The 14711-nt window shown below is 39.6% G+C and overlaps 1 protein-coding gene across 2 annotated transcripts in view; it reads right to left on the minus strand.

Moving 5' to 3' along the window:
- LOC133410383 (neuropilin-2-like) overlaps nt 1-14711 on the minus strand; it is a 91558-nt gene that overhangs the window by 22831 nt on the left and 54016 nt on the right. For both annotated transcript variants that reach the window (XM_061691495.1, XM_061691496.1), the window contains exons 9-11: nt 11148-11323; nt 10013-10186; nt 8705-8849 (exon numbers count right to left, since the gene is read on the minus strand). In XM_061691495.1, the coding sequence (XP_061547479.1) occupies nt 8705-8849; nt 10013-10186; nt 11148-11323 (495 nt within the window). The remainder of the gene's footprint in view (nt 1-8704; nt 8850-10012; nt 10187-11147; nt 11324-14711) is intronic.

A 14711-nucleotide genomic window follows, 5' to 3' on the forward strand; every position in this document is an offset into this window, starting at 1 on the left:
AGACCGACATGAAGACATGAAAGACGCATAACGATTCAAGTTTCTCAGCGTCACCTTCCAAATTAATGACCACACACAGCGTTTATCAAATCTATTCTCTAGCTCCATTTCATTGGCTTGATTTTGGTCCCGACTACCAATCTGTTTTTCATTGGTTATTTTCTCACAATCAGGTTCCACTCCGATTCTGGCCTTAACATGGTCCAACCAACTGTATCATTCAAATGTGTTGAATTGTTTACGCCGTTGGTTATTTCTCTTTTAGATTCAAACAATCATCCTGTGAGTGGAGCCCAGTGTACGACAATCCATTACAGAGGTCCTGGCAACTTGAGAAAAAGGTGTTGGGTCTTCACAACCACACACACACACACACACACACACACACACACACACACACAGCCCCGGGCCTCATTCTAAAGCTGCTGACTAAGCAGCCTGAGGCGGAAACAGAGACGAGAACTGTTCAATTATGGTAAGAGCTTCGGGTATAAATCTACCTCTGTCTGCCTAAATAATGACTATCCATTCTGTGTGTCTGTGTGTTTAACAAAGAGAGTATACTGTGAATACTTTGTTAGTGACATAGTGGATGGTGTGGGGATTTCCTCTTTTTAATAATTCAATGACAGACTAAACATCTTAGTTTAGCTGTAACTGTGTAAATAAGTCAATATACCTGTGGCAGAAGTATTACTTGGTGGTTAAAGGCAACTTTAAAGAACCATCATGGTAACACATACAGTATGTTGCAATTTTAAAGTTTTAGGCAATTTACGGTGATGAATTACGATGCTGAAAGATTAGATGAAAACGATGGAAAATTATTTGGTGATGCTGAATTAAAACGTGTACAGCAGTCTATCTGGACTGTTTAATATATCAGTACAAGTGTTTTTAATGGATGGAATCCATTAAACTGCAACGATAATACTCAGAAATTCATCAATGTGTATAAAAAAAACATGATTTGCCCTACAATGCTCTAAGGAAAGACTATGCAAGTACGACCACTGAAGTGTACGCTTGTAATTGTCGCCTTAAGTGTCTTGCTCACAATGAAGATAATAACAAGATGCTTCTGGCAGTGAATGGCTAACAATCACGGAGAACCGTAGGAAATGAGTTTAAGTGTTGCAGAAACCATTACACTAAGTATGCTATTGAACAAGGGTGGCTTTTACATGGCCTGTCAATCACATTTTAACAAGGCGATGGTTTAAATTATACATCTTCCTAGACACGACTTCGTAAGATAGATTTGTTTCGGTCATTCATTAGCAATTCACTCAGTAGCATAATCTCTTTAATAACTTTTAAGTTGAAGAATATGTAACCAACAATGATTCAAAAGTCTTTGCTAAACACCAACAAAACGCATCTGTTTTAGCATACCTTGTAAAAACAACATTGTTAAATTTAGCCAGCAGTAAAGTTTTTATAAGCGCTGTACAGCGGGTCCTCTGTCTACAATGGAGTTCCATTCATACAAAAGCGAAACTCAAGAAACTCACATTTTTACATCAGTTGGAAAACGCCAGTTCATCACTAACCCTACGGTAACAAAGTAGGAAAGTTGCAAACACAGCAAACATTTGTGTGTTCAGATTCTTCATTGCACACCGTCCGTAACCTCGAAATGTCATTTGTCAGGACGTAAAGCAAGGAGTCCCATGTATAGAACTCTGAACATTAACATAAATATACTGATGCTAATGTTACCACTATGATATTAGCGGAGCAGCCAGGACACCTCCTGTATAATACGTATGTCCATGCCAATGGCAGAGAGATGGTTGTCTTTTTGACAAGACAGTGTACCATCATGATTATTAGGATAAATTACTACCAAAGTCATTTGATATAGGCTCCATCTCACTCACGTGACCCGAATTAGGACAAGTGGGAGGCATCGATACTAAATTAATGACGTCATAAACAACTGTATATATTGTTGGTAAAACACCACAGATGTTTTTACATTTGAACTATATTTCGGTGCGGCCTGACTCTTGAAGAAAAAAAGTTTAAAGGCCAATTCCTAAAAACGTGAACGACAGATGGCTTCGTACAGTAGCGGGAAGACGAGAGAGCTAAAAGTGCTTACGGGTAATGAGGTCGGGAATGAAGGGAAGGTGTGGAGGTTGCGGTTTGCGTGTGTGAGTGTGTCTGTGTGTGGTGGGGGTGTTACAGGAGCCTTGGCAGAGATGGGAGTGATTACGGCCTTGTGATGAAGAGGGAATGCAAAGAGAGGGCTGGGAGATGGAGTAGGCGAAGCCACACACATTTCCAGACTCGACCTCCTACACTGACATTAGTTTCCATTCCTTCTCCTGTGTTTATACCTGTTGCTATACAGCAGCTCACATGTTTAACTTAATGGAATCTGCTGGAGGCTGATGATTATGCACCACCGTCTACATACAGAACTTACTTACAGATAGTTTACTTACATTCATGGGAGATAATAAAGCAAGTCATACAATAATGAAACATCTGACAGCGTTGCCCTATTAACAACAGGGTTACAATCAGTTTTATTGTATTTCTCTCTCTCTATATAATGATCTACAAGAATACCTTAGATTGATGTCATAAATGTATGTAATTACCATTACTTGCTATTATTAGGAAACTAGCATTTTTAAAGTGACATATGTTGAATCTGTAAGAAATAAAGAGTAATGAGGGGGCCCATGACAGAGAGACATACAGTAGCTGTAACAGAGTGTTCAGAGCTGAGGCTACATTCCACCAATCACATCAATATATCTGGAATGGAGCCATGTCTCACTTGTGAAAGGTATCAGTGATCGTCCACACGCACACGCACAAACAGAGCAAAAATTAAATTAAATACATTTAACTGGAAACCTGGAACGACAAAATACTGTTATCTGTCTTGAATGAGCGTGGGTGTGCAAGTTTATAGGGTATGACACACCAACGCTTCTTGGATGTCATACACAATTAAACATTTAAATGTTATTTATACTGTATTTTGATTACGTACATGGGTATTTGACCAATGATCCTTTAACAATATGGAATCAGTAAGAAGAAGAAATCAGTAAAAGGCCCCAATCTCGTGGTTACTAGATAATGTGCTTGTCTGTCTTTATTTCCTCATCTACCAATCAGCAGTATCATTCGCAGTAGGGCTGTCACTATCGAATCTTTTTAGAATCGATTTGCCTTTTGATTATTGATCAACTAATCGAACAATAATCGCCCCATAATCACTATTACTTAAAAAATAATATATCGATTTCTTTTACTAATAACATGCATTCTATTCTCATTTATGACGGATGGACTTGAATCCTTAACCTGCATATGTTGGTACTGAGTGTATGGGTTCAATTTGGTGTACAGAATTTGAAACAGCAAAATCCTAAATGCTAAACGGCTAGCAGAGGCTCCTTTTTTCATTTTTGGCCAAGTTTATTATTGACTCAACACTTCAACCATCTGCAATAAATGTCCGTGTTTCACACGGGTTCCGGCAGCGTAAATTGTGTTCTGGGCGGAACATTTTTTAATTTTATAGATATATTTTTTTTATTTTTTTTGGGGGGGTCCCAGCGAAGCATCAAGGCATAAATTTTGTGTCTCCCTACAGTATTTCTTAAGTCAACTTAGCCAGGTCATTCTATTTATTTTCCCAGCCTAATTCGAAGTTACCTTAGATACACATTATATGGACAAAAAGTATTTAGGCACACTAAAACAGAGATTGTGAGCAGACCCTCTCATTTGATGTCAGTGACAAATATCAGTAATTGTTTTTCTGGATGAAAAGTCTTTCCAGAAGAAAATAAATTGTTTTAGCTGCAAACAAAATCCCCATAACTCCATGTTTGTCACCCCTTTTTTTGTTTTGTTTTTTACTTTGTGGAGGCGTAGCGGCCAAATGCTTTTCTACTTATAGTATCTAGTATGATTCATGTCTGTTGGCAGTGTTATTGTGTATGACAAGTGAAGTCTGAGACTCAAACCCCATTTGTATTGCCGTTATATTCCTCAAGCGGCCTCACCATCACACTGCTGCTTTCAACTAAAACGAGAGCATAAGCATTTAGACAAGAACAAACCTGTTTATCCAAACAGGTGGCAGGTGTATGTACATTTTCGCCTGTCAGCCTGCCAACAACAAGGCGCAGACTAAAAGTGATGCAGATGTTCTGCTTGCTGGAGCATTCAAATCATGACCAAATATGGCAGCTTCCAATACTGTAAATTACATGTTGCCTCAATAGCTAGCGTGAATGATGAAAATGACTCCTGTGAAAATAATATTATTGTTTTTGTCTCATTTTGTCCAGCGAGGGTTTGGTATAATAATGAGATACTAAACTACACTATTCTGCACACCCAGTAAGAATCAGGTATGCATAACCTCATATTCCTTGATTGTAATTGGCTGCCAAGATTGTTTTATAGCAGGAAATTGTTTTGCCACCCTGAGGCAGAGAGGCGAGTGCATTTCGTTGTGAAATATGAAAACAACAAGGAGGAAAGAATGGAATAGTAAATGCTTTGGGACTTTATAAAAAGGATATTTGCACTACAATCATTACACTGTCCCAAATTGTGAAATGACCAATACAAATGGCTTTATTTGTGATAGATAAAGATTAGTGATTTGTTTATTGGAAGTAGTATTCACCTCGACAGGAAGGCAAGACATTGGGTACACAGTAGTTTCTTGACATTTGTTCCGAACAGAAGTCCATGCGCTGTTGGGAAATTAATTGATGTCTTAAACACGAAGAGTGAGTGGATTTTGCAGTTGTGCGTCACATATTTATGAACCTTAAAACAACATAATGACACCACTGATTCTTGTGGTGCGAGCAGTCGGCTGCGGTGAATAATACACTTGTAAATCTTTAGCTTTAAAAGATCAAGCATGCACCACAAGCATACCAACAACTACAGTTGTGGTTTTGAGAATGTTATACTTGGGTTTTCTTGTTGTACTGCATGTACTTGTTCAACACAAAAAGACTTTTGTGACTTGAATGTGTGGCGGCTGCATATGTAAACAGCTGTGCTCAACGGACTGAAGCTGATGCACTGTTGAATATTTTATCTCCTGTAGCACAGACATACACAGTGATGCACAAAAACAGGCAGTGAAACACTCAGTCAACTGCATCAACAAAGTCAAAAATACATTTCTGTTTTATTGTTAAGAAGGGATTCTTACTGCATGACTGAGGAGGTCATGGGTTTCAGTTCCATTCTCCTAGCATTACGTAATGTAGCGTTAAGAAAATGAAAACTGACAAAGAAAAGTAAAAACACAAGTTGCTAAACGATGTTGTAACAGGAGCATTTTCTATGCTGTGAAAATGTGAGTGGAGTTGCAGTTATCATGTCTAAAGGTATGATCACATCCAGAAGGCAAACATCTGGCAAGCAGACCCAGAAAGGCTATTAAACAACTACAATAGTCAAGAGATCAATTTGTATCATGCTCTTGGTTGTAATGTCCGCAGAAAAGATGTCAGGCTATAACTCAATACACCAAATGAAGTGAAACTGAGAGAAAATATGGAGTTAGTCCCCCATTTGATTCCACTCACCTGGAAAAATGAAGCATCTACAACATATTGGAGTGTGCCCGTGGGGATTTTAGTCCATTCATGCAGAACATTTGTGACATCAACGGTAATGATATCAGTATCACTGCTAGCTTACAATCTCTGTTCAAGTTAATCCTAAAGGTGTCTGACGGGGTTCAAGTTAGGGTTTCTCACCAAACTCATACAGCCGTGCATTTATGGACCTTGTTTTGTGTACTGGGACACAGTCATGCTACAAAAGAAAAGAGCCTTCCCTAAAGTATGCCCACAAAGTCGGAAGCATACAATTGTCCAAAATGTATTGGTAAGGTAAAATTTTATGACTTAGTGAAACTATTTCCTGATTGATTATTTATCTGATATAGTAAGCGGTTCCCAAGATGTTTGTCCAGATAGCATACAAGCATCGTGGGCTATGCAAGCAAAATATCGGCAACAATGAACCAACCATCCATCATCCCTTCATTCATCCATCCATCCAGGCGGGGTACACTCTGGACTGCTCGGCAGCTAATCGTAAGGCACGTATAGCGAATCAAATTGACACCTATGGACAATTTCAAGGCTTCAAGGAAAATCCACATTTTTGGAATGTGTGAGGAAGCCAGTGTAACAATCACCCCCAAGCAGGCACAGCGAGAACATGCAAACGTCACACAGGAAGGCCGGGGCCGAGAGTCAAACCCAGAAACTCAAAACTGTGAGGCAGACATGCTGTTCAGAATGTGCTGCCAACAAGATAAATCAACTTTGTTTTGTTAAAAACTCAGTAGTTTTTTTTATGGTTGTTGCACTCATGTGTTGAATCTATCAGAACAAATGAATGGCCATGACTCAGTCATTCCATACCTCACGTTCATATGAGGTCGTCTGTTTGAGTGTTGTTTTTTTAATTAACAATTACAACCTCTCTCTATTTGACAACAATTACAATAATTTTTGGAAGGATTTGTCTTACTGCATTTCAGATTTGACTTATACAGCCGCCCTAAAACACTCAAACCAAGTGTCAAAACCGGAGGATGTCCCTGCTCTTCCCATCACTATCAGGCTGCTGGCTTGTCCTGACACATTTAGGATGTACCGTTCCCTTAAGGTCTCCGCCTCTCCCTCTCTCTCGCTCGCTCACCCTCTGCCATCAGTTCAAGCCAACTGGCCATTTCATTTCCATTGGTTTCCTTCACCTGTCACATGTCACAATATGACTGCACCACTATGCATCTAGTGGTCCATGAAGACGAAAGGAGGTCGAGCATTACAGTTGCATTTTTAATGTGCCCTTTGCAATGTATTGCTTTTATCCATTTAAGAAGAAAGGAAGCTCTTTTCCATTTTTGTTGTTGTTGTTTTTTCTTCCTGTCTATGCCAGAAGAGCGGGACTGCACTTACAACCCCAATTCCAGTGAAGTTGAGACTTTTTGTTAACAATAAATACAAACAGAATACAATGATTTGCAAATCATGTTCGACGTATATTTAATTGAATACACTACAAAGACAAGATATTTAATGTTAAAACTGATAAACTTTATTGTTTTTAGCAAATAATCATTAACTTAGAATTTTATGGCTGAAAAACATTCCAAAAAAGCTGGGACAGGTGGCAAAAAAGACTGAGAAAGTTGATGAATACTCATCAAACAACTGTTTGGAACATCCCACAGGTAAACGGGCTAATTGGGAACAGGTGGGTGCCATGATTGGGTATAAAATGAGCTTCCCTGAATTGCTCAGTCATTCACAAGAAAAGATGGGGCGGGGTTCACCTCTTTGTGAACAAGTGCGTGAGAAAATAGTCGAACAGTTTAAGGACAATGTTCCTCAATGTACAATTGCAAGGAATTTAGGGATTTCATCATCTCCAGTCCATAATATCATCAAAAGGTTCAGAGAATCTGGAGAAATCACTGCATGTAAGCGGCAAAGCCGAACAGCAACATTGAATCCCCGTGACCGTCGATCCCTCAGGCGGCACTGCATCAAGAACCAACATCAATGTGTAAAGGATATCACCACATGGGCTCAGGAACACTTCAGAAAACCAATGTCAGTAAATAAAACTCTACTATGCAAAGCAAAAGCCATTTATCAACAACACCCAGAAACGCCTCCGTTTTCCATTCATTGGAATTGGGGTTGTACATAACATATCAACATGCTGTATAGTTGTAGTACAGGCTGAAAGGATAAAAGAGGCGACAAAATTTGACAGCAGCAGTCTTGGGGTTGGCTTCGCCTTCTTAATGTCTAAAATCATCCATCCATCCATCCATCTTCTATGGCAAAAGGTAGGGAATACCATGGACTGGTTATCTAGCCAATCACAGGCCACATACAAACAAATGACCACTCACAATCACATTTACATTCATCTATTGGCACTTATAAAGTCTTCAATTCACTTGACATGCATATTTCTAAATGTGGGAGGAAGTCTGAGTACCCGGAGAAAATGCAAAATCTACACAGGAAGGCCAGAGCCGAGATTCATACTCCGAACACCAGAACTGTGAGGCAGACGTGATAACCACTTGGTTCACTGTGCTGCCCTGGTCAAAACTAATGGCTAAAAACGTTGTTGCAAAAAATTCACGGCTTGATCACAAGCATAAGAATTAAGTAATAGCATATACCAGCGACATGCACCTAACACTCAGTACACACTTTTCTACGTTATTAACACAACAAGCACAACATTTAGGAGTGTACACAGATGGCAAGTACTGGTTGAAGCCCCATGACCTAGACATGTTAATCCGTGTCCAGACATGTTGCAAATGCCTATAGAGAACGATGCCTACGTTATCTCATGGGCGGAAAGTAAAAGCTAGTAAAAGATAAGCATGAACACACACTGACATGCTTAATACCATATGAGTGCAAACTAAGCAAATACACACGTTGGAAGATAAACAAACAAAACACCAATGTCAAGTATACATCCCAATATTTATACATTCAATGGCGACATGTCAGCCAATTACAATTGTAATGTAATGATTTTTAATAAATATATGAAATTTATTTGTGAATGCGTAGTGCAAAGTCCATACATATGTATCGCTACATTCTCTGTGTAGCCGCCTGTCGTCTGACTTGGTTTGTGCTCTTACCTGGCAGGTCACAACCGAGGACCTCCATCCTCATGCCAATTCCAGCAGGGGACCACCTCTCGGGAAGAACTCGGACGTACTGAGTCATTATCTCATCGAAGCGTCGCACCTCTGGTGTATCATAGTGGCTGTTGCCCTCAAAAATCTGGCAGAAAGGAAGAATAAAAAGGAGAGGATGTTATGCGTCTTCTATAGGAATTCTCATCACAATGATGAGTCACAAAGCAAATTGATGTTTTCCTTTTTGGACATTTTGCAGTAAGGAAATATGGATAAACACTTCTGCTACTCCAGACAGAGGACAGTCAGCAAGAAAATCTGCCTCAGCCGACGACAGACGCTTGTTGGACTGTCAGCTGTTACGGTCGAGATCCTTCTGCTATTTGCTATGAAAGAGCTTGTCTATACATTCACAGCTATTTTGGAGCGTGCAGGTAAAACTGTCACGAGAGATAAAACATAAAATATAGCAGACGTCCTCCTTAAGTCACAAGGTGCTGAGGATAACTATTGATTCCCGGCACAGCATGACATGTGCCATAAAAATAACAACAGAGAGTCTCAGTCCTTTGATTGTCAAGCTGCAAAGTGGCTAGACAGCACCACAGCACCCAGAATGCAGGCCTGTGGCAATATTAGCTTGATGAACTGAACTCTATCTTCTGTCCTCTCCATAACCACAATGAAAAAATGAAAAACATATGATGGATTTCCCAGGTTGCCCATTTAAAAAGAAAGGCAGATGAGAGAAAACAGCAGAAAAGCCAGACACTCGGTAGTACTATTACGGCTCTTAAAGACAGTCTCCTCAGTGAGGAGAGTTTAAAGGGCCCTGCCTCACAGCGCCGTAGACTGCCAGCAGTGTTGAGTGGTGATGCAGGACAGACAATTTTTAATTACACCCATGAGAGCGGAGTAGAGGATGAGTGAACGAGAGGATGAAAGACAGACATAAACAGAACGAGAGAGAGTGCAGAAGACTCAATGTGGAGCACCATGATTAAATTGAATTATTAAGGCGGTAATATATATCATTTTCCAAGAATTACATGGCTGGAAGAGAGAGGATTTTAAAGTTCCCAAAAAGAAAACTGTCAGTCATCAGTTTGTACTCCCCCATGAATCGCTTATTAGCTGTAAGGAAAATCGGTTGAACAGGTTCTCTAGGCAGGCTAGACGTTCATGGACATTCAGTAGGATTATTGTTGTGACAGACCAATAATCCTTGTTTAAAGATGATCAGTCTACAAGAGTGCTTAAAGCTTACAGCAGATGTAGTAGACTAATAGTCCACACTGAACCTTTTACCTTTGCAAAGCCGGTCTTACTGTCCGTGATGTACGTCCAATCCTTTCCAGTCAAACTGTGAGCCAGTTTGTACTTCCTGACAAAAGCTCTGTTCTCAGCGCTGGTGCTGCCCTCCAGCCCTCTTGCACCCTGGGTGATGACCCCACGCACCATCTTGGGCACACCAAGGTCCACCTGCAACACAAACAATATTGCAACTGTTGTTAATTCACATTTAACGGCACAGAAGTATGGTGCGTTCCATTTATGTACAGGTGCATCTCGATAAATTAGAATGGAATACTTAATTCATGTAAGTAAAAATGAATTTTAAAAAGTGAAACTCATTCACAAATTTTTTTTTCCTTGTATGGATGCTTGACAGAGTGACCCTAACTCTATTAAAGAATAATGACCTTCCTGGTACCGGTATTTCAAATATCTTCGGTAAATCTAAATCGTCAAACTCAGAATTACCATGGTTGCTACTGAATTGAATCTGTAAGAATGTTAGCATTGTTCTCATACCTTTGGTATTTTTCATTGGCACTTTACATTGTCATCATCCACACATTGTAGGTTTTGATCATTTTATTGGCATTGTTATTTTACTTATAGGCACTTTATGTAGGTAATGTACTTTATATTGTAATTTTATTAATTGGGGTTTTATATTTCTGAATATTTTATGTTAGTTGTTTTGTACTCCATTCTGAGGTTTTATACCTTTGTTTATTTATATTCTGGACTACGGAAATGACCTTTCTGCTAAACCTGGTTAAAGCATCTTTTCATCTTTGATATTGGTTAATGTACAGTATGTGCACATTGTCCATAAACGTAAAAAAAAAAGATGATTATTGCTAACAGCTAACAAAAACGCCCCAATCACAAGCTGATTTTTTTTAAATCCAGAAATTAGATGGCCTTCTGACCAACATTTTTCTGTTTAATGACGCTGTATAATTGTTTTACTTTTTGAATTGACCTTCTGAAATAAATGAACTTTTCTCTTTACCAATCACAGTCAGTCCTAACTAAGTAACTAACTAACTAAACATTCATCCAAGTAGTAGAAGTACTGTGTCTCCTTTTTTTAATAACGTAACCAGTCTTGTTTAAATCCATAGAAGAAGTCATGACTACATGAAAGTACCTGCAGCCATTCCTCTCCTGCTATGGGCTGTGTCGGGTTGGGAAACCAGCCTGAGCGGCTGGCCACCAGCCTGGCTGCGCCCATGGAGCCGTGAATGTCCCTCATGGAGGACGCTGAGATTTGCGATTCGGCCAGCAGCCCAGACAGCATGCCTTGAAGCTCTGAGCATGGAGCGTCTAAATAGAGGATGATAGTCATGAATATCATATCTAGTGATCATATTTAGTGATCATTTGCATTAGTATACATACACTGGACACTGTAAAAGTGAAGTTCATTAGCAGCGGGGAGGAAGACCGACTATGGAGGTGCACACAAGGTTCGCACAAAGATTTTTGATATGGTGATCACATTTAATCACATTTTAGTCCTCCAATACCTTGTGGGAAATACTATTTTGCTCATTCCCTATTAAAATGAGCTTGCAATGAGAATGTAGATGCTTTCACTGTGTGATTTTATTTCTTTTTCTATTTGTATTTCAAGACCAAGTCAGGGCTGTTTTGATCCTTATTGGCGTTGTTTTCCAATAATTACCAACAAAATGTTCTGGATGCAGCCTGCATCGCACCCAATGTCAGTTTGGATCGGATCCAGCGCTGCCCAGCCTTCTAAAGGCTAGGAGGTATTGATAGAGCTGACAGATGGGTGCAGACTTGATCTTCGAGGGAAAATTCTTGTGTGATTTTTCTTTTTAAACTAATGTTCCACTTTGCAGCTCCTCTGAACCGCTTTCCAGCAAACCTTCAGAGCATTTTGCCTTCATGCTGCTACAAAGTCAATGCAAAACTTCAGCCGAGCAACGGGACTCTTCGTGGGGAATTGAGGCAAGAAAGTCCCAAATGGAAGAACAAAATGAAAGTGTGGCACATATCAAAGCGATGTGCTTTATTAGACTGACAAATGTGTTTGAGCCAAACGAGAAACAGAATCTTACATACATGAATAATAATGGCAACAAAAAAGGAGGAGTGTCAAAAGAATTGAATTTTATTTTAAATGAAGACAGTGATAAAATGACGAGATATGATGTGTGAAAGAAAGGATGAGAAGGAAGAGACAAATTAGAGGGTGAGCTGAAGGACAAGGAAGCTGAAGGAAAAAAAAGCCAAAAAGGTCAATCGAAATTTCAAGGGAAGCAAATGCGAAAAGAGAAAATTAGAAGCCAAAAGAAGCATAGGAGAGAATGAATGAGTGGAAGGCAAGAAAGAGGGAGGATATTGACAGTGAAGGGTGACGATGATTGATGGTGACATTCTCTGGGTCTTGGTGGATATGAATGTTTAATGCTATGATGTTTGCAACCGCACCTCACTGCAGTAAATAATGAATCAACAATAAACAACAACAGCTACCAACACAGTGGATAAGCTCCCTCTATAGGGCAATAAAAACCGAAGGAGAAAATTCAATTACCATATTGTTTATTTTCATTTGTTTGAGCAGCTGATGCTCACAAGTAGATCTAATGAGAATGTGATCTCTGGAGATGACAGAAATAGCAAGTGAACACGCAGTTAACAAAAAAAAACCAAAAACAAAAACCCCACACAAACATAATGTGGGTATGAAAAGTCTATACACCCCTGTATAAATGGTGTTTGTGATATAAAAAAATGTGTTCAAGACAAATCATTTAAATACTTTTTTTTCACCTTTGATGTGACCTATGACCTCTACAAGTCAATTGAAGTTTTAGGAATATTTTCAAAATAAAGAACTGAAAGATGGTTGCATAAGTGTGCACACCCTCTTATATCTGTGACATGGCTTTAGAATTAACCAATCGCATTTAAGCATTAATCAGTACACACCTGACACCATTCAAAGTGCAGATATTCTAGTAGGCTTTGCTGACATTTTTTTGCTTTCTATCAGACGCCTGAAGGTTTTGTGCTAACACTGACTCCTATTTCCAACTGTTCATAATTACATCCACGTTGTCTAAGGCCCCAGTTCCATCTGAAGAAAAATAACCCCAACGCATAATACTGCTCCCACTAACATGCTTCAGTGTAGGTGTGGTGTTCTTTTGGTGATGAGTATTGTTGTGTTTGTGCCCATCATACCTTTTGAAATTATGGCCAAAAGTGCGAACTTGTGCTTTGGGAAATTTTGAAAAAAAAGAACAACAATTATCAGGAAAAGCCTACTAGAACATCTGAACTTTATCTGGGGTTAATCAGAATCTCTTTAAATGGTGGCAGCTTGCGATCGGTTAATTCTGACCTAAATCCCAGTTATGAGACCGTGTGCACACTTGGACAACCACGTGATTTCAGTTGTTTATTTTTACTTTCCCTTCTGAAAAGATTCAAACACATTTTTCAATTGAGTTGTACAGGTTATATGTCTCATTAACGGTGCAAAAAACCTTTGAAATTCTTATTTTTGGTCTAATTTTTTTGTATCACAAAAACCCGGGATTGTAACATGGGTGTGTAGACTTTTCATATCCACTATCCATAAATTGAACGTATATACAAAATGGACACATCCACACCATCCTGATACTAGCAGGCCTGTTGCAGTTGCATACACACAATGATTTTCCCAAACATGCACATGAAAACCTAAAGCCAGCAAGCAGAATGATAAGCGTGCTATAAACAAATGACTGATAGATGCTGCAGGGCTGACATAAAATGAGATTAAAGACAGAGTGAAGGAGGGGTTGGGGGGAACGAAGACTTGGACGAGGCTGTAATGGGCGAAGATTTAAGAGCAGAGATGTGGCGAGAAAATGAGAGCGGGCAAAGGAAAAATATGAGAGCGGGAGCAGAGGCTGAGAGTGGAGGCGATAGATAGGACCGAGCAAAACGCATGAGCGGGAAGAAAAAGTGAACGGTGCCATGGAGACGGATGGGAAGAAAGTGAGAAAAAGAAGAGCGAGGGACATAAAAGTGTGATTTAAGTTAATGGCATGTCACTGTCTGACTGCTTTATGCGCGCCTTTAAAGACCTGCATAGGGCATTATCGCATCCCCACGGGCACCGTGATAGGTTGTGTGTGTGTTTGTCAATACGTTTGCATCTGGGGAAAGAAACAAAAAATAGTGCATTGCTACTTGCAGGTGACTTTGCTTACAAGGTTTACTGTGCTCATTATACTGATATTCTAACTTGCATGGCAAAAGACATTAGGCTTAGCCAGCCTTCTAATGATTTGGCATAGCAGCTTTTTCATAAAATGAATGATTTACTCAGACACTTTGCTGGATTGGAGATAATTCACACTAGCGATTGCCTTCTTGCCTCCCCACCATGGGGTGGGGAGGCAAGAAGTACTGGGATCATTAATCCCTGGACACTGCCTGAATCCCCCTTTCCCATGTTGCTTGTGCAATGTGAGAAAAATACTGAAGCAATTCACGTACAGTACATCTAATGTTAACTAAATCCTCAAAATTGTATTTTCAATAGCAGGACTAAAAATTACTAAAGCATATTTTTTATAGTTGAGTCGATAATCCCTTGGACTGCCGTCTTCAACATTTGCTCTCTATGGAAGATGAGCCTTGGGACAAGATCAGAACACTCCAGACTGCGCCCATCCAAGCCACC

This window comes from Phycodurus eques, chromosome 12, assembly GCF_024500275.1.
Source record: "Phycodurus eques isolate BA_2022a chromosome 12, UOR_Pequ_1.1, whole genome shotgun sequence".
Classification (NCBI taxonomy): domain Eukaryota; kingdom Metazoa; phylum Chordata; class Actinopteri; order Syngnathiformes; family Syngnathidae; genus Phycodurus; species Phycodurus eques.